Below are 22207 nucleotides of genomic sequence, written 5' to 3'. Positions count from 1 at the left end.
TTTTTTTTAAGCATCCCAGTATTGTTGCACAATGGACCTGATGGCCACAGCGCAGGACACAAAGCACTCTCCCACCAGTGAGCTGCTGAGGAAGTAGGACGCAGCACCGGCATCAACAAAGCTGCTCCTGGAGCTGTTCTAACCTGGACCTTGTGCTTAACAGCCCCGTGGAGACCTCCACACCTACCCCACTGCTCCACTCCAAAAGGCAGCACCTGTATTCAGATAAAAGTGTTTCTAAGGACCGTTAGAATGTGTGCCTCATCTAGAAAGAAGTCAGGGAGAAGCAGCTTATTGCTGCTGTACCTTCGCCTACTTGCTGGGCTAGGCACTGCCTCAGCAGCTAGAATGCCTCAGCATCTATTAGAGGCTTTTATCAAAAGACTGGCACAGCATCTTAACTCTGCAGCCTCAGTGAGTGTTGGAGGAAAAACACTCTCACCATTAAGAAAGGTGCATGTCTTTCAGTATAATGTGTAATTCCTCAGGACTGAAAAATAAAAACAATCAAAATCCACTCAGGGTTTATGTCAGTGTTAAGAGCTTGTTTACCATGATATGCCACAGTCTGTCTGAAAAGCATCATCTGTGCAAGGTCATTATGCTTTAGATAGATGGCCATTAATCATCATTAATTGTTTTCTCACCTTCAGTGAACAAAATCTGTACGGTGTGAATTGTTACCAACTCCTGTATTATCTTTATTTCTGGCTAGTTTTCAGGGGTTATCAGTGAGGATGCAAGTCCCTGCAGCACAGTGCATTGCTTTCAGGACACAGCCATTCCAGAGGGGTACCACTGGCCCAGGTGCCAAAAGCTGCCTGCACTTTCCACTCTGGCTTCTCAGGTGCTCTGGCTACTCTCAGAACAGAGAGAGTAATGCAGAGCTAAGTTCTTGTACCTGGCCTCTTTGAGCTGGAGGCAGTGAGCACACCAATGTGCCACAGAACTGCCCAGTGCAAGGACTCCCACAATGGCAGTGGCTATCTCACTTAGGGTGAGATTACAAATCCTCTGCCTGTAGCAGCCAGGGAACCTGAACAGGCACAAAGTAACACTTGGTACGATCCGTGCAAAATTCCTCATGCGTGCTGCCCAAGAGACAAAAACCATCCTCGGAAATATCTTCATGGGGACACAGAGCAGCAAACCTTTTAAAACACTCACCTCACTGCTTCCCAGAACTGCCCCACAGGGTGGGCACTGTGCCCTTCCAACAACAAGCCAATTTTGGTGCTAAAATTAATGCACTAGATTGCTGCAGTTGAGCAGTGAGCCCACTGCTTTTATTTTCATAGTAGCAAGCTCTACGTCAATAGAAGGACATGACTTCTAATTGTTTGTTTCAGTAACAACAGAAATCAATTTCACCTTCAATATTTCACGCTTGTGCTATCAAGGACAAACAAATTTGGACCTAAATTAAGGTATCAGTATGACAGGCACGGACACTACGTAAGTCATTCTTTCTGAATAAATGTCATGACACTGCTGCAATTGCTCGGAAGAAACGCCGCTGAGTTTAGTGAATGAAACCTTCTACAGTACAGACATTTTCAGGTTCAGGTTTGAACCCTGCAGCTCAGGCTCCCGAGGCTGGTAGAAAGGCTGCAGGTTCATTTTCAGAAGAAAGGAGAACTTAGTGGCACTCCAGAGAAACAGCCTCAGCATCATTAAAATTCTGGCTATTTCCAACGCAGAAACCATCTACATGCAGATGAGCAAAGCAGGTGCAGAACTGCCCGAGGAACTTGGAAAAACGATCAGATTCCAATTTCAAATATTCTAACTTTATTATTTTCATTTCTCCCTTTTTTTTTTTTAAAAAAAAACCTACTACTTCTACTTAGATCAAACCTAACGATGACTCTGAGCACTGTTCAGCTGTGAGGGACCACCAGAGAGAGCTTGTGAGCTGCTGACATCCATGTACCAACTTCCTTAATACGAAGTAAGGATGTTTGCTATTCTTCTAATTTGTCCTGAAGGTAAATATTTTTGACACTTCATTAGGAAGAGATATACGATGCCTCAAGAGTTGCGTTATGACTGTCAAAGAAGAGAAAGAGCAATACTTAATCTTAATATCATAGCAGTGTATCTTCTGTTATGTGCAGGAAATACAGATGTCTCCCAAATTCTGCTGCAGCTGAGAACTGATAAATATGTATAATCTCAGGAGTCACCATGCCAAACGCTGTACTCTTGCAGCTGAGCACAGGCATGCTCACAGCAATGGAGCTTGGCCAGCATCACCCTGTGCTGCCTCCAGCCCTTAACTTCCTCTCCACAGAGGTGAAGGAGCAGCTGTGGGGCTGCTCTTAGCTTTCCCACAAAATCAAGTTATGCAGCCAGGTATCAGCTGGAATACACTGCCCTGGGAGCTACCGCTGAGGATATTTAGCTCAAGGTCACTAACAGTTCTACTGTGTAATTTCACTGATTGCAACACCATCGAGATGATGGGCACAGCTGCTTTGCTTCTGACAAAAAGTGCTTTTACACATCAAATCCGGTCCATCGCCTTAAAACACAGAGGAAGCAGAGAGGTACTCTGTTTCGGTTGTTGTTCACCTTGAAAGGAGTGGGAGGGAAAAGTCCTTTTAGCTCAAGTGTGGAAATTTGCAGGACTTGATATTGGTGGTAGGTGCATGGTTAGACTAGATGATCTTAGAGGTCTTTTTCAACCTTGATGACTGTATGATTCTATGACCTGGATGTAATCGCCAAAGCCTAGTCAGTCTGGGTGTCTGGAAGGCAAGAAATGAAAATATATGAGCTGAATACTCTAAGTGAGAAGTGCCATGGGAAGAGGGCTGTTAAGGAGGGGAAGTCTGGGGAGGATATGCTGGGAGATGCAAGAACCTGGATTTCTGAGGATCTCTGTAGCAAAGTCAGGCTGAAGTCCACAAGTTTCAAAGAGTAAGAGGCAGGTAACTCTGGGAATGAGCACAATGGTGAAGAAATAAGGGAAGAAATAAAAGAAAAGAGAGAAAAGCTAATAGCTATGACAAACTTGCTGGCTTAACAGTCTTTAAATCACAAAGCAAAAATGCCTCAAAACCAGTACAATGGCAGATGTGGCTTCCAAACTGAAAATATTAAACAATCTGTAAATTCCTACCAGCAAAAGTTGTCTTGTTCTGAAAGCTATTTTAAATGCCAGCAGCTGATTGGAAACAGTTGAATTTGCCATCTGCTCAATAGCTCTAAGCTGGGAAGGAAAAAACACAACAGCCCAGGCCCATTCATTTTACATGCCCTGTTAGCACCCTCAGGCTCAAATCTTCCAATATTTCAATTTAAAAAGTCATGAGGGGTGTTTATTTTTCAACGTTCCCTAGGTTTGGTCAATCTCATGTCACGTTAGGACCAGCACAACTTCTTCTCCTCTCCTTTGGAAACAGCGTGGCACTACAGAGCAAATTCTTCCCTGTACCCCAACTAAAGCAGCTTTGATATTCTGGTATACTTTGTAACTTTGACCCCAAAAAATAGAGGGCAATTTAATCTGAGGAAAGATTTTGTTCTGTACAGCCTGGCTACTACACAAAATCACTGCACGTGCTGACAGAGTGAACACTGAGACTTTTTCAGATGGAATGAACACTGCCAACACAAGTGCTTTCATAGTAAAACGTTTGGTAAGCCAACACATTATCTAGAGTCACGTTCTTATATTACCTGTGTGATTTAAGTTAGTGTAATATTATTCTTATCAGGGGAAGCAGATCTCTGCCAGAGCCCAGATGTTACAGCAGATGCGCATGTGCAAGTGTTGCTGCTGTCTCCGCAAACATGCTTCAAAGTAGATTCTTACTCCTACCAAGTATCTTCTCTCCCTTTGGATTATTCTGATTCATAATCACATTTGAACTAACAAAAGATCGCAACTAGCAAGGCAGCTCATTCTTCACAAAGAAATTGTTGTCTGGTGTCCATGCAAAAGTAAAATTGGTACAGGGAAAACTGTGTTTCACAGAGAAAGCTGTCTCAATTGCCCAGGGCTAGATCTCACAGAACCTGCTGCTGTGAAGACTGCTTTACAGAATCAGAGAGTCGTGAAAGTTGGAAAAGACCTCCAAGATCATCCAGTCCAACCGTCCACCTACCACCAATACTCCTGCCTAACTCATGTCCTTCTGTACAACATTACACGTTTCTGGAACACCTCCAGAGACAGAGACTTCCCCTCCCTGGGCAGCCATTCTAGCACCTGAACACTCTTTCAGAGAAGAAATTTATCCTAATATCCAACTTGATCCCTCCCTGGCACAACTTAAGGCCATCACCTCTTGTCCCTATTGCTGTTACCTGGGAGCAGAGGCTGAACCGCAGCTCATCACAACCTCCCTTCAGGTAGTTATAGAGAGCAATACGGTCTCCCCTAGCCACCTCTGCTCCAGACTGAACAATCCCAGCTCCCTCAACCACTCCCCATTAATACTTGTGCACCAGACCCCTCACCAGCCCTTTTCTGGACACACTCAGGGCAGGGCCCCCATGTCCTTCTTGTAGTGAGGAGTCAAAACTGAACACTGCACTCAAGGTGCAGCCTCGCCGGGGCTGAATAAAGAAGGATTATCATTTCCTTGCTCCTGCTGGCTGCATTATTTGTGATACAAGCCAGAATGCCACTTGGACCTCTTAGCCACCTGGGCACACTGGTAGCTCATGTTCAGCCAAGCACTGACCAGCACTCCCAGATCTGTTTCCTCTGTACAGTCTTCCTGCTACCCTGTCCCAAACCTGCACTGTTGTCTGGGATTATTGTGGCCAAAGTGCAGGATTTGGCACTTGGTCTTGTTGAATTTCATCCCATGGGTGAGTGAACCTACCTCTGTCATCAGAGGAAAAAGGAAATATCAAAAAAGAAGTTATGAACGGCAGTAGAAAATAACTGGAGTTCCAATATGGATAAATGTGGGCAATAAAGTAAGCCCAGGGCTCTCTCTGTGTGCAACACACCCACACCTCAGAATTTAACACATTCATTTATCAATTGCTTTGATGCAATAGTAAGCAAAGTTCAAAGTTACTTTCAAAGAATATGGCTAAATTTCTGTTGCCCTGTGCATCAGCGGGGACAAAATAAATGCAGCGTAACATAGCTTTGCTGCTGCATGGGCTGAAATATTCTCACATTTACAAAGAAAGGAGCTACGTCACCCAGCCTATCAAGGAGGGGTGCACAAACAGGTTTGATGTGAAAATATGAGCCAGGCAGTGCAAAAGCAGGATTCCTTCTGGATATAACCGAGTTTCTGGCTTCATCAGCTCCTGCCAGCATCAGCCCTCTCTGCTGGCTTCGTATTGGAGACATTTCTGTAAAACTCATGTCAGCCACTTCCAGACACTTTGATTCACTGACATTTATTTTGGCAAGCTTCCTTTTCTACAAACACTGTCGGTACAAAAATACCCTATAAACTCAAGAATAACTTAGGAAAAACAAAAACAACAACCTTCGCTGAGTTTATCAGATTTATGATCTCTGATATGTGCTCATTGAAACGTACTTCAAAAAACAGAACTAGAGAGATTAATCCTGTAAAATAAAAAGCTTAAAAAGAAAAGGCTAATGACACATCATTAGGGTGAAAAGCGAATTCCTGCTAGTGATTTCCCTGAAGACTGCATGGGTTTTAGTTTTATTTTCATAAAGCAGATTGGAACGACCGTGTTTGTGGCCAAAGGCAGTCTGTCTGGTACTCACTCAGAGGAGAAAGTTACATGAAAACACCAGTGGCAAAGCATGAGCAGCCAGGAACTCTCAGGCTTAAAACACAAGAAAGGCAGCAGTCAGCCAGCATTTTTTGAGCAAACTAGAATTAGGCCATTCACGAGGAAATCTTGTTTTTAGGATTATTTAGAGATGCCACGGGCCAGGTCATATGATCCTCCGGAAATTCACTGAGTGTCATGGTAGAGGATCAAAGGTTTTTTGCTTAAACCCTTTGGTCTCACGTCAAAACATGAACCACGACTCAAGATCTCATCCACGTGTGGAGCATCCTTGCCAGGCTCTGGGAAAAGGAGGAGGCTAGCAAAGGCGGCTGTGTGAAGCTGCTTGAACACTTGAGAGGCAATAATCAGCCTCAGCTATCATTACAAGAGAAATGGTATTTAACGCAGCTCTACATTTCCTGCTGAGCTATTAGCAATAAAAACAAGGTCTTTAAGATGCAAAGAAAAGAATCTTGCTTAGAAAGTGTCATTTGAACATATACTTTTTTTTTTTCTTAGAGACATCAGCATTCATCAGCTTTCAGAGGACACTGACGCTAAAAACAAATCGTATTCATGTAGAGTAATTAGGATACTTCACATGGCAGATCACTAACCAAATTAGTTCTACCTAGAAGTGACTTTCTGATGCTTTTTTTCTGAGATCAAGTTTTCTGTTTAAACTATCTATACAGTCTTTCTGAAAATCTAGAGCACGACAACACATTATCCTACTCTAAAAGGATTTTATCGTCAAATGAATATATTAAAGGAAGCAATTACTGCTGCCAGCAAAACTGCTGCACCTTACAAAGCTGGGAGAAGCAATCCATACCACTTGCCTTAGTCACATATGTAACTGTTTTCATGATGAGAAAAGTGTTTATCCAATGCTTTATTGGCCTAATTATCTCTAAATTCAATTTGTGTGTAACATCATGTACTCTGTATTAGTTCTCATCTCTCCTCATGGTTTTTTTTTCCGTGCGAGTGTGGCCCATCATAGCTTCTTTCTTACTCCCAAAGTTACTCACTGGGTTCTGTGAGGCCTCATCAGTGCCCAGGCTGGGGTGCTTAATAAAATATTTTTCAGGAGGGAAAGAATTGCGCTTTGATGAGGGGAGAAATTTTGCATAAACTACAGACTAGGGAATGATTTTACAACGGGAGTTAAACACACAAATGTTCAGCAGTGGTATATTTATGAAAAAAATTAGCCAACAGTGATTTACATAAATAGTTGCATTAAAAATTAATGGCTACTGTAATTGTTAAGGACTACTAAAGAATTAATTACATTTTTTAAATTTGAATGCTGTAGGTTTTGTGCAGGGTAATAAAGCTGGTCGCCTTAATTTCATATAAATTGTACTCCTCAAAAATGAGCCAGTGACACTGTACAAAGACAGAGAGGTAGCCGGGAACAATTTGTTATATGTCCAAACAAGGCAGAAGTGGAGTGCTATCAGCAGGGTGGCAGTAGGACACTGAGGCCCAGGACAAAGCCCAAGCAGAAACTGCTCCGCACACACCTCTGGTTTCCTCTGGAAAAATGCAGGTACGTGGGTGGGAAGAATGCTGGGGGCACCTCCCTACATACCTTGGCCTGAACAACTGCTGGAAGAGGCTGCTGCATGTCTTGCTGGTGTGGGGATCACCTGGAGGTAAGGTTTGGAGCACCGACACAGCTGTTAATCCTATCTTGAACCTCCTTAATAGCTGAAGCGATAACCACATACAATTTCATACTTTCTCGGTTAATTTCTCTCTGCTCATCTTTTTTATCTTTTATCTCTTATTTGAAAAAGAAGGAAAATTATCCTAGCTTAAGCTGCCACTAAACAGCGACTGTTGGCAAGTCCTTGCCATTGCAATGGTTATGCGTGACTAATTCAATTACAGTCCTGGCAAACAGAAGCAGGAATACCCTGTAAATCACATCTAGCTGCAGGAGCCATCTCAATATCTAACCACCAGCCACTCTAGTTCCTGCTATTAACCAGTGCCTCTGCTGATTCCACGGCACTTCCAACAGCAGCGACCAATTGAAACCAACCTGCTCCAACTGCTTGGCGGGCAGGAGCTGCTGGCTGACAGCAATGTGTCACAGAAGCTCTCTGGTGAGAGCTGCCCACCTGGCAAGCTGTTCCAGCTCTATCAGGCTGAGCTTGCTACCGGTGCAACCCTGTTAGTGTGGTCTGCTCTCTTGCCCTCTGATGCTCATCTCAAGTTGCACACTTTGTGAAGCCAGAACTGAAAACACCTCAACTGCCAGCAGCCTCCCTTACTGCCCACCTAATCATGACCTGGAGTCATGGTTAGTAGCTGAAGGGGGCCTACAGGAAAGCTGGGAAGGGACTTTTTATAAGGGCAGGCAGCAAGAAGATGAGGGAAAATGGTTTTGAACTGTAAGAGGGTAGATTTAGACTAGATGTTAGGAATAAATTCTTTACTGTGAGGCTTACTGGATTAGGTTGCCCAGTAAGGTCTGTGGATGCCCCATCCCTAGAAACATTCAATGCCAGTCTGGATGGGGCTGTGAGCAACCTGGTCTAGAGAGAGGTGTCCCTGCCTATAGCAGGGGTCTGGAACTAGGTGATCTTAAAGGTCTCTTCCAAGCCAAACCATTCTATGATTCCATAAAACAGAGCAGTGAGCTGTTCACACAAGCCCACTACTAAAGCCACAGACAGCTTTGACCTGAGTCCTGGCTTTCTGCCGTAATACTTCCTCAGAAACCAGTGCATGGATAAATGACAGCAGAAATCAAATCACTACCTGACACTTGGCTTGACATGAAATTCCAAACTCTGGTCTTCAGATGTAAACAGTCAAGGTAGATACAGGAAAACCAGACTATGACTTGTTACCTTAGTAGGATGTAGTTAACTCCCCCCTTTAACTTCAATATAAATAAAGTAGCACCTGTAAGATTTTTGCAATCAGTGTGACTGCTGTTCTCAAGACAAAGAGCTGAGGAGCAGAGAAAGGTCCTCCTCAACAGCCATCTGCTCCAGCTAGCCACCACAACATTACAGCTCCCAGTAGCATCAGACCCCTAGAAATACCAGGAGAAACTGAATGATAAAACAGAAGTATTCTGAATGACTGAGGTGACATCAATGATGGCAATGATAAAATAGTGCAGAACTCTCCTCCACAATAACACACCTCTATGTGGAGCTCTGGCAAGTGCTGGTCTGTATCAGAAACTCAAACAAGATCCCCAAAATTACACTGGATATGCAAAATCAGCATCCCTGATTACGGCCATTTTTGGGTCTGAGTTCCTGGAACAACATGCCTGGGCTGCTATGAAACATCCTATCTTCTTTCAAATGGTGTCAAAGCATGTGGGGACTGTCATCGGAGGAGGTTCAGCTGAACAGAACATTTTATGAGCTAGAGATATTAAGGCTGCAACAGTTTTTGAATCCAGAAAATCACTACTTCTTGCAGAACCTGATTTGTATTTAAAACTAAAATGCTGCCAGAGTGAAAACCGTGGGGTGCAAAATTCTAGCAAGGCCCTTTTCATACTTGGCTGTCCTCAGAGTTCTCCCTGTTTAGCAGTGCCAGAAAGTCTGCTGCTCTAGTGAAGGTAAAATGATGGAAAAAAAAAAAAATCTTCACCAAAGATTCAGCATCGCCTTCTGATCATCTCCTGATCAAAACTTTTGTAGTGCTTCTACAGAAAAAATCTACATTGGATTTTCCCAATACCACAGCAGAAACAGTGAGAATTTGTTCACATTTCTCAAAGGCAGATCAAATGCTATCGTCCCACCTGAGTATATGTTGTATATTCTGTATAAAAAATACTCTGTATTGAAAACTTACTACAAACATATAGCCATACACTCATCTCAAGAGTTACGCATTATTTCAATAGCAATTTCTGAAAGCCCAGCATCAGTCAGGAAACGAAATTTCACATTTGACCAACCAATTGGTTTTTCCAAATACTCTGGAATAGCTTTGAAATCAAGGAAAATCTGTCTTCTTGAGGTGACAGCAACTATTCACAGCATTTTCTACAAGGAGAATGGACAGCAATGGACTTCAAATATTGTCAATCTTTCTGTCACTCACTCTCAGGTACAATACACAGCAGAAGTGGAAGGAAGAAATATTTTGCAGGGACTAAAATGCCTTATTAGCTGATAGACAGAATGAATTCTTGTTTGTCATAGTCTCTTCTCAGAGCTTGAGATCAGCTTTTAAATATAAACAACAAAAAGAGGGTTGTAGGATAACAATACTTAACAGCCTTTTGTTATGTTCCATATCATTCATTAACTGCGTGTATTTTCCTGTGCATCTATCTCAGCAGTAACTGATACAACTGCTGTTTCTTGTCTGCTTTTCTTTCTTAAAAAAAGAAATCCATTGTCTGGTTTGCTACATTTGCGATGAAAATAGGTGTGTGAGAGGATTGCTTTCCTTAGGACAAAATGAGTACTTCATTTCCATTCCCATTTAAACGTTTCAGCCTTGCAGCCTGCTGCAGCACTGCAGCACAATGTGATATTCTCTGGGGAAGATGCATCCCTTTTTGCCATCCAAGGAAGACCTCAGATTGACAGTGATTTTACTGGCCCAGGCAAGAATACCTACCATATGGTTAAAGCTGTAAAGGAAAAAGAATTTGCAGTGTTCATTACTTCCAGCAGTTGGAGGAGAGGAGCTAGAAACCTAAGACACACATGTGGCTTTAAGGTCAGAGATGACCCCGTCTGATTGCCCATGAACACAAAGATGCTTCAGCACAAACGTAACACAGAATATGGTAGAATCATTAAGGTTGGAAAAGACCACTAAGACCATCATGCCACTTGGACCTCAGTGCCACATCTACATGTTTCTTGAATACCTCCAGGGATGGTGACTCCAGCACCTCCATAGGTAACCCATTCCTATGCATTATCACTCTTCTAGAGAAGAAATTTTTCCTAATATCCGACTGGAACCTCCCATGGCTCAACTTAAGGTCTTCTCCGGAACCTCTTGTCTTGTCACTGTTAACCTGAGAGCAGAGGCCAACCCTCACCTCCCCACAACCTCCTATCAGGCTGATGTTGATGAAACCTCCCCTGAGCCTCCTCTTCTTCAGACTGCACCATCCCAGCTCCCTCAGCCTCTCCTTATGTGATGTATTTTTTCTGACAGTCTTCTAAATTTTGGGCAACTAGTAAATTGGACTACAAGGCAATCATACAGAGTGCCAAATGGTTGCCAGCTTGTACTGGGTCTAGTGAGTCCCCTCAAAACAAGATCTTTGCCCTTTTTTTTTATCACTTGATGCAAGAAGCTAAATCTAGGTGCTTGTGCATTGGGAATTAGTTTAAACCTGTCTCTCCACGACCTTCATAGCACATAAAAGTTGCACAGTTAGGGAATTGCACAGCGATGAGAAATATGCCACAGTTAACATGAGTTGCATACTTTTTTTTTTTAATGTGAAAGCAGAAGATGGATTCATAGCTCAACCTCTGATCAAGAGTTATTTTTCCTTCCCATTCTCTCACAATGGGATTGGGCTGTACTCCTTTCTCTTTTAATATACTCCTCTGCTTTACAGGCTCTGATTTATTCCCTCCCTTGTACAATTTTTCAAGTACCCCACCTCACTGAGAGAGCCAAACCTTGACAAGTGCCTCGACAGGCTGGCATCACAACAAAAGTCCTGGTACAAAACAATGCTCTGACTTACGTCAGCCCCATCCACAGAAGCAGGAACTCATTTGGGTTATTTAGAGCACAGAGATTCATACAAAGGGATACAAAATCAGGGCTGTTAGACAGCGGTAAGTAAGAGTTAGTATCAAACAAATAAACACACCCGATCACAAGGAAAAGGAGGACTTCAAAAGGGCTGACCTAATAGCTGCATCATCCACTACTCACAGAAGTCCTTCAGCTTTTCAAGCCAAATCCATCAATGTCAGATAAAAATCAGGAGAGAAAAAAGAGAAGCTGAGAGATAATTAACAGAGACCCTAATGTACCTCATATATATATATATATTGTTTAATACAATGAATACAATTTAGGATCCATCCATTTTTTGGTAACAACAATCATTTAATTGTAAATAAATACTCTCTCCTCCCCTCACAATAACGAAATGGAAATAAGAAAGCAATTCAGAAGTTAATGCCACCTCTACTCATTTAGTACCTAGCTTTTACTGCTACTTCACTGAAATACAGGGGAAAACATGGCAAGCCTGAGTCTTACTATGCAGGAAATATCACATATTTGTACACAACACTGCATGGCACTGCAGAATCACAGAAGTATTCAAGCTGGAAGGGATCTTCAAAGGCCATCTGATCCAACTCCCCTGCAATGAACAGAGACACCTACAGCTGCATCAGGAGCTCAGAGCCCTGTTCAGACTTACGTTGAATGTCTCCAGCAACAGGGCTTCAATCACCTCTCTAGACAAATAAGATGGCTCTTCATAATTTAGAAATGTTGGTCCACTGTGTCCCAGTAACAATGGTTTCAGTCATATATACTGAGTAGATTCACATTTTGCTTTGCTGCTAGACAAAGCTATGCTTAAAGATGATTAAAGTCATCAGTGACAAAAGAATGAGAATATGCTGAGAATACACAGAGTAAATATTTTATTTTTAAAACAACTCAGATGTCATTAAAAAATTAGCAAGTCTTAGTGATTGCAGAAGATGAAAGTAAATCACAGAATCACCAAAGTTAGAAAAGACCTCCAACATCATCCAGTCCAATTGTCCACCTATCACCAGTAGTTCTCACTAAACCATGTCCCTCAACACAACGTCCCTTGAACACCTCCAGGGTCGGTGACTCCACCCCCTCCCTGGCAGTCCATTCCAGTGCCCGACCACTCGTTTGGAGAAGTAGTATTTCCTAGGAGCCCAGTTTCCTATTTAGAATGGAAATTTGAGTAATTTCTACTGTACTTTATTAATTTTCTTAAAATTTCAGCTCGGAAAACTACTCGTTTAGTTCTAATCACCTGAACTCAAGAACAGACATTCATTTAGTTAATACTTGTTAACATTCTAATTGGAATGGGCATTGTATTTAAATAACAGAGCAATTACTTTTTAATTTAGAGGATAGAAAATAAGCCAGCTAGCACCGACTGCTGCAGACACGTGCTAGAACAGTAAATTACAGCCTAGTTTTCTGCTACAAGCACTTCTTAACTGTTTCTAATTTTACTTCAGTAAAACATACAGTTGTCTTTGCTGCCATCCACTAATAACAACTTCTGTCTTACGACCTGTTCTGTTCTGCCTTTGAGCAAAGTCAGGGAGATTTCTGTCACGAATTTTAACCAGAGCAGGTTAAAGATGTAGAACAGTAACTTCTCTCCTGCGTTCCTCTGATCGTCCTTTTCTGTTCTCTGACCACCTTTCCCAGGTTACACGTTTCTGACAGGGAAAAGTAGATTTCCCTCTTTTTGCCTGAATATCCCTTACCCATACTCCTGCTCTGTTTCATGCATTTCTTACTTCCTTTGCTGGTAAGCAGGAATATGAATAAAGAGCTAGGAACAATAACAGGTAGGATTTCACATTCTGTTCTCATTTTGTATGATAAACTCACACTACACTTCTAAATTTGTTCCTTGCATTTCATTTTTTTCACCCACAAAATGCTCCTTTAGAGAAATAACTTTGCTATTCAGCATTCTTTGTCTACTCCAATATCTCGTGTAGAATTACATCTTCAGTACTTCTGAAGTTCATATATTTGACACGGTTTTCTATTTCCTATGGTTGAGTACACCAGAGTTTCTAATTAAGGTTCGTGACCAGAAGCAACAACTAGCAAAATATCTGGGGAAAAAAAGATACTAACACAACTATTACCCCTACATGACCTCAGATCACTCTAACTGCAATTCTACCTCCACTCCTTTAGTTTGGTCATCTGCGCTTTCCTTTTCATTGAATCACAAAGACATCTGGCTAATCATTTTATACAGAGCAGAAATCTGGTGAACCTTGAAAGTTCAACGCTGAAGATGGAAGAAAAGAAATTTATGTATATAGTTTTTCCAAATCTTTTTCCTGAATGCATTATTTCCAACATACAGCACTGTCTTTCGATTCACTTTGTAATTTCTTTATTTACAGGAAAATAACTCTTCAAATAAACAAAGGCACTGCATATGCTAGATGACACTGTTGGCTATCTTTATGACATCTGAATTGAATTTTCAGTCAGCGAAGTGGTAGCACAGAAACGTGCCTTTTTAACACTCCTTCTGGAATAATAGCCCTTCCCAGTTACCAGTGCATGTCGAATCTCCTCTCACATAATCCTTCCCCAAATCTTCCCAATCATTGAATATTGCCACATTTTTTTTCAACCACTCAACGTCATTCTCGGTCCACTATGAGAGAAGTTGCACCTACCTGGATTTGTCATGGGATCCTACCCGATTCAGACCACTAAATGACCATCAGGTTGGTCCTTCCAGCAAGCAACATCTCCAGCTGCCCCCCTGAGCAGCAGCATTCTTGCTGCCCCTACCTGCTATGATCTCAGGTGCTGTTTTTGCCTGCAGAAGAAGCTGGGAAGATGGCCACAGGGCAGATTAATGCACCATAAAGATTCCTTTCCAAGTGAATTTCAGTAAAAATTCCCAGCTGTTTGCTTGGGCTGCTGTATGCATTTCTAGGAAAGACTAACATGGAAATTCTGGAGCCTAAAATAGCCTAAGAAAAGAATTTATATAAAATAAATGAATAAATATAAACAAACAAACAAAAATCCTCTGAACTACATCACAACATAGGAAATTTTTTTTGGCGTTCTTCTACCCAATAATCAATGTTTAACCATATCCCACTTCTCTGCTGCCCCTGGGTGGGCTTTGGGGAGGACTGCCATGGAACAAATAAAGCAGTGGACAACTTTAACAAGCTCTGATATTCTCTGTTTCATTCCCAGTGCTCAGAGTACACTTTGAGGTCAACATAAAAATCTGAGCGGGTCATATATCTGTGCCCTTTCATGCGTAAGCTAGAATCAGCAACTTGAAAGATACCCCACTAACAAAGTGAAAAAGATGCAGGAGTCCTGCTGAGGTAACAAAATAAAGGCAAAGGAAACAAGCTGAGCTGGAAAGTCCCAGCAACCCAAGCTGCCTCCAGCACTAAAGACTGCACCACAAAGCATTTTTAAGAGAGAAAAAAAAAGCACCACGGCTTTTATTCTAAGTTAGCTTTTCTGCTGGAGTACAGATTATATTCCAGATATTATCTTTCCTTGAATTTTCTTACTTCATTGTTTGCTTTTTAACTACAAATAATCCATCTTACCCAGAAGTTGTGTCAGAGTGCTCAGACCTGAAAGTGCTTCCCTAGCTTTCCAACACAAAAGAATCATCTAAACATCAACATAAATAAAATGATAGCTAGAAATCTTCAACTGATGACCATGCAGATTCAGTATGAATCTCCAAATCAGCCATGTGTCAAGGACTGCTGGAATACAGGGCCAGCACACATATATCATACACACATAGAGACCATCATACTTGCAACTATCATCAAGCACTGACTCTACAAAAATAATTACCCATTTGTGTTCACCATACTTGTTTATAAAAACTAATCATAAGGAAATTAGTGGCTTTAGTTCAAGTAGGCTTCGAAGAACCATGTAAGTATTTTTCTACTGCAAGTGAGTGTTAATGTAACAACTGCAGACTTACCTTAACTTTAAGCACAGAAGAAAACATCTTAGCATCTTCAGACACTCCTCCAATGTACATTTTTTTGGTAAAAACAGGCGCATGATCGTTTTCATCCTTCACTTCAATAAACACTTTGGCTGTATTACCTAAAACCGGGAAAGAAAAGCATAGCTAGACCATTAGGCAGTCAATCTTTAATACCTATTGGAGCTTATATGTTTGCGGCCCAAATGGATCCTGTGAAAAATGTGCACAGATGACACTGTAGAAGTAAACATTTAAGAAATGATAACACATCTGGTATTAAAAACATGAGCTTGAAGGAGGTCAGGGAGTTTCGTGCTTTTACCTCCCACCTTTGCCATCTTTTCTTACAGAAAATGAGTGCACACCTGGATTTTGCTACTATGGCTGTATGAATTTGCACGTAGGCAGAAGGCTTCAGAAAGCAAACTACAGGGGATTGGAATAGAAAAGCAGAAGACAGAACAGCATACTTCAGTAACACAGATCCGGTCACATTAAATTCTCACAAGCATTATAAAGAGGTTATGAACATGCAACATAAACTAATAACTAAGCTATAAAGAAAAGCTTGCCTTCTTCCCTTCATGTGCAACTTGCTTCATATATTTTAATTCATACTAACTTCCATGCAATTACTTAATGAGGAGCTCTGCAGCGCTGTCTGTTAGCTCCAGGGGACCATCATGATACTGAACATGGCAAGTCAATACAGCGCCATCAACACCTGCCTAAGCATGAGTATTAGAGGCTCAACACATCTTCAAGAAAAAGAATACAGCTATTAAGTAGTTGCTGCTCCACTGTTAAACAATAAACATCTCTTTCTTCCTGTAAGGAAAATGGTCCAGCAAAAACTACGGACTGGCTGCAAAGAAAGGTTTAACTGCACAGCCATCAATATCAAGATTTGTTTATCAGAATTGGGTAATCCATAAAGAATGCTGGAAATGATGGCATCCAGTTCATTAAAACCACATTTCCAAGCGATAAATTGACTCATTTCAGAGTTGATTTTCCCAGTCTCTTTCAGTGCCAGTATAATTTAAACGCTGCACAGGTGCCATGCTGATTGGCATTAGTTTCCAAAAGCAGGCTCATTTACAAAGAGCTTAGTGCCTCTCCAGTTGGGTGAAAGCTTATAATAACCAGACTATATCTCAGACTGCCCACGTCATCCAAAACATTGCAGATGAGGGGTCCTGATGATGGCAAACAAATATGGAATTCATAATATCAAAGGGAATTTGAGAAAACTATTTAAATGTCATCCGCTGTACTCGCATGTAAAGAAGAACAAAGGAAGGATGAAAAGAAAAAAAGGGAAATGACATTTCCTCAGAGGAGTAATGATTTTTGCACTTGCCACATTGGTCTGCACAAAAGGTTAAAGTACTTGTAGGTGCTTTTACACCAAGCCACAAGGAAAAATGACTTCATATGAAGCTCTCTTTAAAGTTACAAAAATAAGCCACAGGCCAACAAAAAGATTTAAGCATCTGAATATGCATAATGTCGACACAGTGATCTATCTGTAATCATGTTCAGATTGCTTGTTTTAAAAGAACGCTTCCATATTATTTATTATGGTGAAGAAAAACGCCCGTCCAAGAGCTGTTGTAAGACTGCATGAGAATTCAGTCTCAGTTAAAAACTGCAGCCCCATAGAGAAGAAGACAATTTCAGCAGGATCACAGCACTGCATGCAGTGACCTTCCCCTGCTGAGCTAATAGACAGTTCTATCAATGGCTGGCACCAGTTTTCCACTGTAAGAAAGGGCCCAACTGAATGCCACTTGGTGCTGCTAGGAGCAGCATTTGCTAACCCACGCTAATGCTCCATAATGCTCATCAAATATCTTCTGTATAGGGCTCACAAGTGGCGTCATTTTAAGCTGGTTTTGGTGAGGAGGCTGAGCCTTGTGCAAAGTTTGCTTTGCAATTTGCTCGAAACCATTTGTTTAATTTGTTAGTAGTTCTCCGAGCTGCCAAAATGCTGATTTGTTCAGCAATGGTTGAATACTTTGAAAATGAGAACATTATTACACAAAGCACAAAGCAAATGAAATACTCCGCATATTTCCAGACTGACATTAGTATCACTGGTGTTGAATTAACCATACACGCTCTATCTTACAGCCATTTACACAGAATCGTAGAACTCTTAGAGCTGGAAGGGACTTTCAGAGGTCATCTAGTCCATCTCCCCTGCAATGAACAGGGACATCTCTCACTACATCAGGTTGCCCAGCCTCGCTGTGGAAGTTTCCAGGCACCACCTCTCTGGGCAGCCTGTGCCAGTGCTTATATCTCATTCCTCCTGGTAGATGAACAGGAACATAGTGGCAGTGAACTCTGCACTGTACTGTGCCTTCAGTCTGATTCCAGCCTGCAGATGGCTGCAGTAGTGACAAGCAGCCAGCTGCAGAGGTTGCTGTATTCTCACATGGAATAAGCCTAGAAGAAGCCCACATTGGAATCCCTGATCAGAAATAGAGCCATGCTTGTGAAGGCAGTGCCAGAGCCTCTGCGATGGGGATGCCCCAGCTGTGCTGCTCCATCTTGTTGGACATCCCTGCAGTCCTGAAGGGACATTTCTGCACCATCGCCTCCTGCTAGGTCTCCTGTGTCTCAACTGTCTCCTCTCTTCTATACTGCACTGTGAGAACTGCAGTGTGTGAAGGGCACGGATCTGCAGCTGCTTTTCAGACATCCTCAGCTTCTAAGCAGCTAACATACTGCATGCACTACTCCAAGAGAGAAATCTTTCCCCAGGCCAGAAGATAAGGCTTTTGGATTCTTTCAGCTGAAGGAGAGTAAAAGCATCCAGAAAAGCTGCTCTGAAGGGAGCCTGATGAACCTCTTCAAGAGATAAAGCTCATGTATCTAGAATGGTTAACTTCAGAAGCAAAAACAACAGCACTAGGGAGATGGTCAGAACCACTGTGTGCTAACGCTTACAGATATTCTTTCCAAACATGGTTGCAGAAATCTCTTTTCTACTACCACTGCTTACTTCAGTGGTTTAATTAAGTGCCTGCTTCATGTCAACCCACAGTTTCTGGCTAGACCACGGAAATAAAGCTGAACTAAAAGAACACTATTTGAACAATGGGACATCAGAAGGTGACTGAACTCTGATTTGAGTGCTGCCAGATTTGTTTTACACCGTGCTTTCACCGGTGTCATAACGCTGGTCTACCACCACATGCCTGCCAAAACAGCAAGCTGATACAGTTGCTATTCATACACCATAAATATTAACACAGAAAAACATCTGGGGAAACCACCCCAAAGGTGCATGGCAGAGGAGGCAGATTTGCAGTCCTTTGGGCTGCAGAAAGTGATGTGTCCATCTGTCACAGCTCCCACCTTTGGGCATGAGCATGGCTCACACAACATGTAACATAGTATTTACCAAAACTCACTGACATGAAAACACCATGGAAGTGCATTATCCTCCCAGCTGGCCTAACACTTCTGAGGTATCTCACCTCTTCACTTTCTGGAAGTGAAGTTGATTTTTAAGAAGAATGTGTGCTGCTCTGAACGCTCATGCAGTCCTTAGAGTTAGGAGGGATAGCTACAGCTCTCCCTTAGCCCTGCATCAGGCTGCAGGCAGACACAAAGAGGGCACTCACAGTACCTGAGAAAGAAATTTGCTTACCAAGACAGTGCCAGTGCAACTGTAGAAACAGCAGATTCTGTTGTTTACTATTTGTTTTTATTCTCAATAAAAAACAGTAAAATCACCACATGGTTCTTGCATCTCTAGGAACCTGTAACATGTACTTGCTGTTCTTCCTTTCCCTACAAACTGGGGTCAATTAGATCAGCAAGAGTACAGGCAGAAATGAAAAAGAGGATGCAGGAGAGACTACAAATGACACCACAAGCTTCCAAGTGAAGATCCAGGAGACAAGATCAGAGATGCAGGGCAGAGCTCTGGCACACATACAGGTCCACAACATGAGAAATCTCCCTTTCCCCTCCCATCGTGAGAATATTGCTTACTTGGGAGGCAGAATCACAGAATCACAGAATGGCCAGGGTTGGAAGGGACCTCAAGGATCATGCATCTCCAACCCCCCTGCCACAGGGGGGGCAGGGCCACCAACCTCCCCATTTAAGACCAGCCCAGGCTGCCCAGGGCCCCATCCAACCTGGCCTTGAACACCTCCAAGGATGGACGGGGCATCCACAGCCTCTCTGGGTAGCTGTTCCAGCACCTCATCGCTCTCTCTGTAAAGAATTTTCCCCTGATGTCTAACCTAATGGCAATCTTAGAGACAATGTGAGTGTGAAAAGGCAAAATGTGCGGACTAGTAACCTGAAGCCATCAACATTGCCTTCTGGTTTCCTCAACAACCAATTGAGCCAGAAGCTCAAGTGACTTCTCCTGAAGACAAGCATTTCAGACAGCGCTCTGCCAGCTGGTACCACCTTTCCCTTAGAGGCCTAATTGCTGAACAATCTGTTTGCATCCACGTCCGTCTGCAGACAGACACTGGAACAGCCTGAAGTACCTGGCTGAGCAGCCACAGAGGACAGGTAAAGCTGTGCTCAGGTGGCAGTGGTAACTCAAGCTAAGAGAGCAAATGACATACATGCATACTTGGGGAATGAGAAGTGCTTTTCTCAGATGCTGGAAACTGGAAACATCGGAAAATGTGAGGCTGCTGCCTCTCTTCTGTGTTCCCAGGGATTTGCAAGGCCCTTTTGTCCATGGCATCCAAAAGCAAACACATTCTGGTTCTGCTGTATGGCTCTTCTTCCATATCGAAGTGTGAAGACCTGCTATCTCCCTGGTTCACATTTCGTGTCTAGCACAGGGACCAGAACGTCCCTGCTCACGAATGCTTTGATTTTTAAAACTGGGAGCATGATTACTTTGGTGATAAAACCCCTTTCCTATCTTCATAAGTCTCCACTGCTCTTTCTCAGTGCGTTTGGGCAGCACTTCCTCTTCTCTCATCACTCCGCCTTCCCCTGTCTCCTCCTGTCTCTTCCTCCTCACCAGCAGTTGTCCTGAGCGCTCTTCCCCTGGGTATCAAACTTCAGCACAGTGAAGTGCTGATGAAAACTCCCCAAAAGCCAACTGTTCAAATGAGAAAAGATATGATGTTAGTCTGTTCTTGGTCTTGGTCTCAGCAAATAGTTAATTGTACTGATATCAAATATAGAGTTTGAAGGCCCTGCTTGTGGCAGGGGAGGTGGAATGATGATCCTTTGGGTCCCTTCCAACCCAAGCCACTCTATGATTCTATGATACCTTCCCTTCAGCTCACTACTTCACACCTCTTCTTTGGATGGAGGTGCTGCTCACCCTGGGATTAATGACAAAGCAGTGCCTGCACAGTGCAGAACACATCCTGCCATACACAGCTCTGTGCCGTTCCCTTTATGTAAATATTCTCCCATTTTTCATCCTACCCAGTGAGGGAAAACTGAAAGTTTCTAGCTGGAAGCTAATGACCACGATCCTCATTTGTCTCGCAGTATGCTGTGAGCCTATAGTTTATAGACAATCTAAGAAGCAAAGTGCAGACACAAAAATAAATCCAGCTTCTAAATTAAACTGAAATGATGAAGTTCATTAATACTCGAGGTCACTGAGGGTTCAGCATCACCACATGCCGATTCCTCCGGCCAGAATTCTAACTTTTTAACTTCACTATCATCAGAAGAGCTGACATTTCATCCATTCAAATGAAATGTAAAAGCACTGTAATTTCACATTACGAAGTTTCAGAGAAAGTTACTCACTTAAGAAGCTCAATTTCGCTAAATGTGAGAGCATGATTTTGCATGATTAAATATCATCAAAAAAGAAAATGGAAAGACTACTACAAATGTGGGAATCAAACCAAGAGGTCGAGGAGCCTCCATTACAAAGGCCTTGGTAATTTAGTTAGCCAGATACTTGTAAAGTGTTTTACAAATACATCATCTACCAAATTCTTCAGCTATCTATCCAGCAGACTGTAGACTGAAAATTTAATATATACTACTTACGCGTGGATATCCCAATATGTACAGCAAGTGCGTGTCTGTTTCAACTGAAAAAAATGTAAGCACTAGCAATTACCAGGTATCCCTGAATACAGTAACTTGGCCACCATCTTTCATGAGCTGCTGCACAGAAGGGAGCACTGATCCCATGTAGACTATGAATGGGAGAAGGGGACACTGCAGTACTGCAATGTACAGAAATGCAGCGTTTCCCAGACCTTCCCCAGGCACAAAGTGATGAGGTCAACTGGTGCTGACTCTCTCTCCTTCTCTTGGTAGGTCATCAGTGGTGAATATAACAGCATACAGGACCTTCCACTGATGTTAATGTCATTCAACTTCTGATCACAGAATAACCCCTATGTACTGTGCCACAAATGCACGTGTACAATCTCTGTTATGGAAGAAGATATATCTATCAAAATATGCTTTCATTTTCCAAAAGTCTTCTGCTGGTTGTACAGGGAGTTGTGACAAGCGTGACAGAGGTATTTTAACTGCAATGCCTCATATGATGTCTCAGGTCATACTGCATTATCACAGTTTCACAGCACATTCTCAAATATTGGGGTCTGTTATCGTCACAGAAGAGCCTGGGTTGAAACAGACCTCAAAGATCGTCTAGTTTCAACACCCCTGCTATGTGCAGGGTCACCAACCAGCAGACCAGGCTGCCCAGAGCCACATCCAGCCTGGCCTTGAATGCCTCTAGGGATGGGGCATCCACAACCTCCTTGGGCA

The 22207-nt window shown here is 42.5% G+C and overlaps 1 protein-coding gene across 7 annotated transcripts in view; it reads right to left on the bottom strand.

Moving 5' to 3' along the window:
• The window catches only part of PCDH15 (protocadherin related 15), a 566546-nt gene that overhangs the window by 46936 nt on the left and 497403 nt on the right, over window positions 1-22207 (bottom strand). For all 7 annotated transcript variants that reach the window (XR_002117515.2, XR_004160438.1, XR_002117520.2 and 4 more), the window contains one exon: window positions 15449-15576. Coding sequence is in view for 3 of the 7 variants with exons in the window: in XM_031554340.1 (XP_031410200.1) it covers window positions 15449-15576 (128 nt within the window). In the remaining 4 variants the exon portion in view is untranslated. The remainder of the gene's footprint in view (window positions 1-15448; window positions 15577-22207) is intronic.

The sequence above is a fragment of the Meleagris gallopavo genome, chromosome 8, assembly GCF_000146605.3.
Source record: "Meleagris gallopavo isolate NT-WF06-2002-E0010 breed Aviagen turkey brand Nicholas breeding stock chromosome 8, Turkey_5.1, whole genome shotgun sequence".
Taxonomy (NCBI): Eukaryota; Metazoa; Chordata; class Aves; order Galliformes; family Phasianidae; genus Meleagris; species Meleagris gallopavo.
Note: the sequence above shows the minus strand (reverse complement) of the source record. Positions and strands in the feature narration are given on the sequence as shown.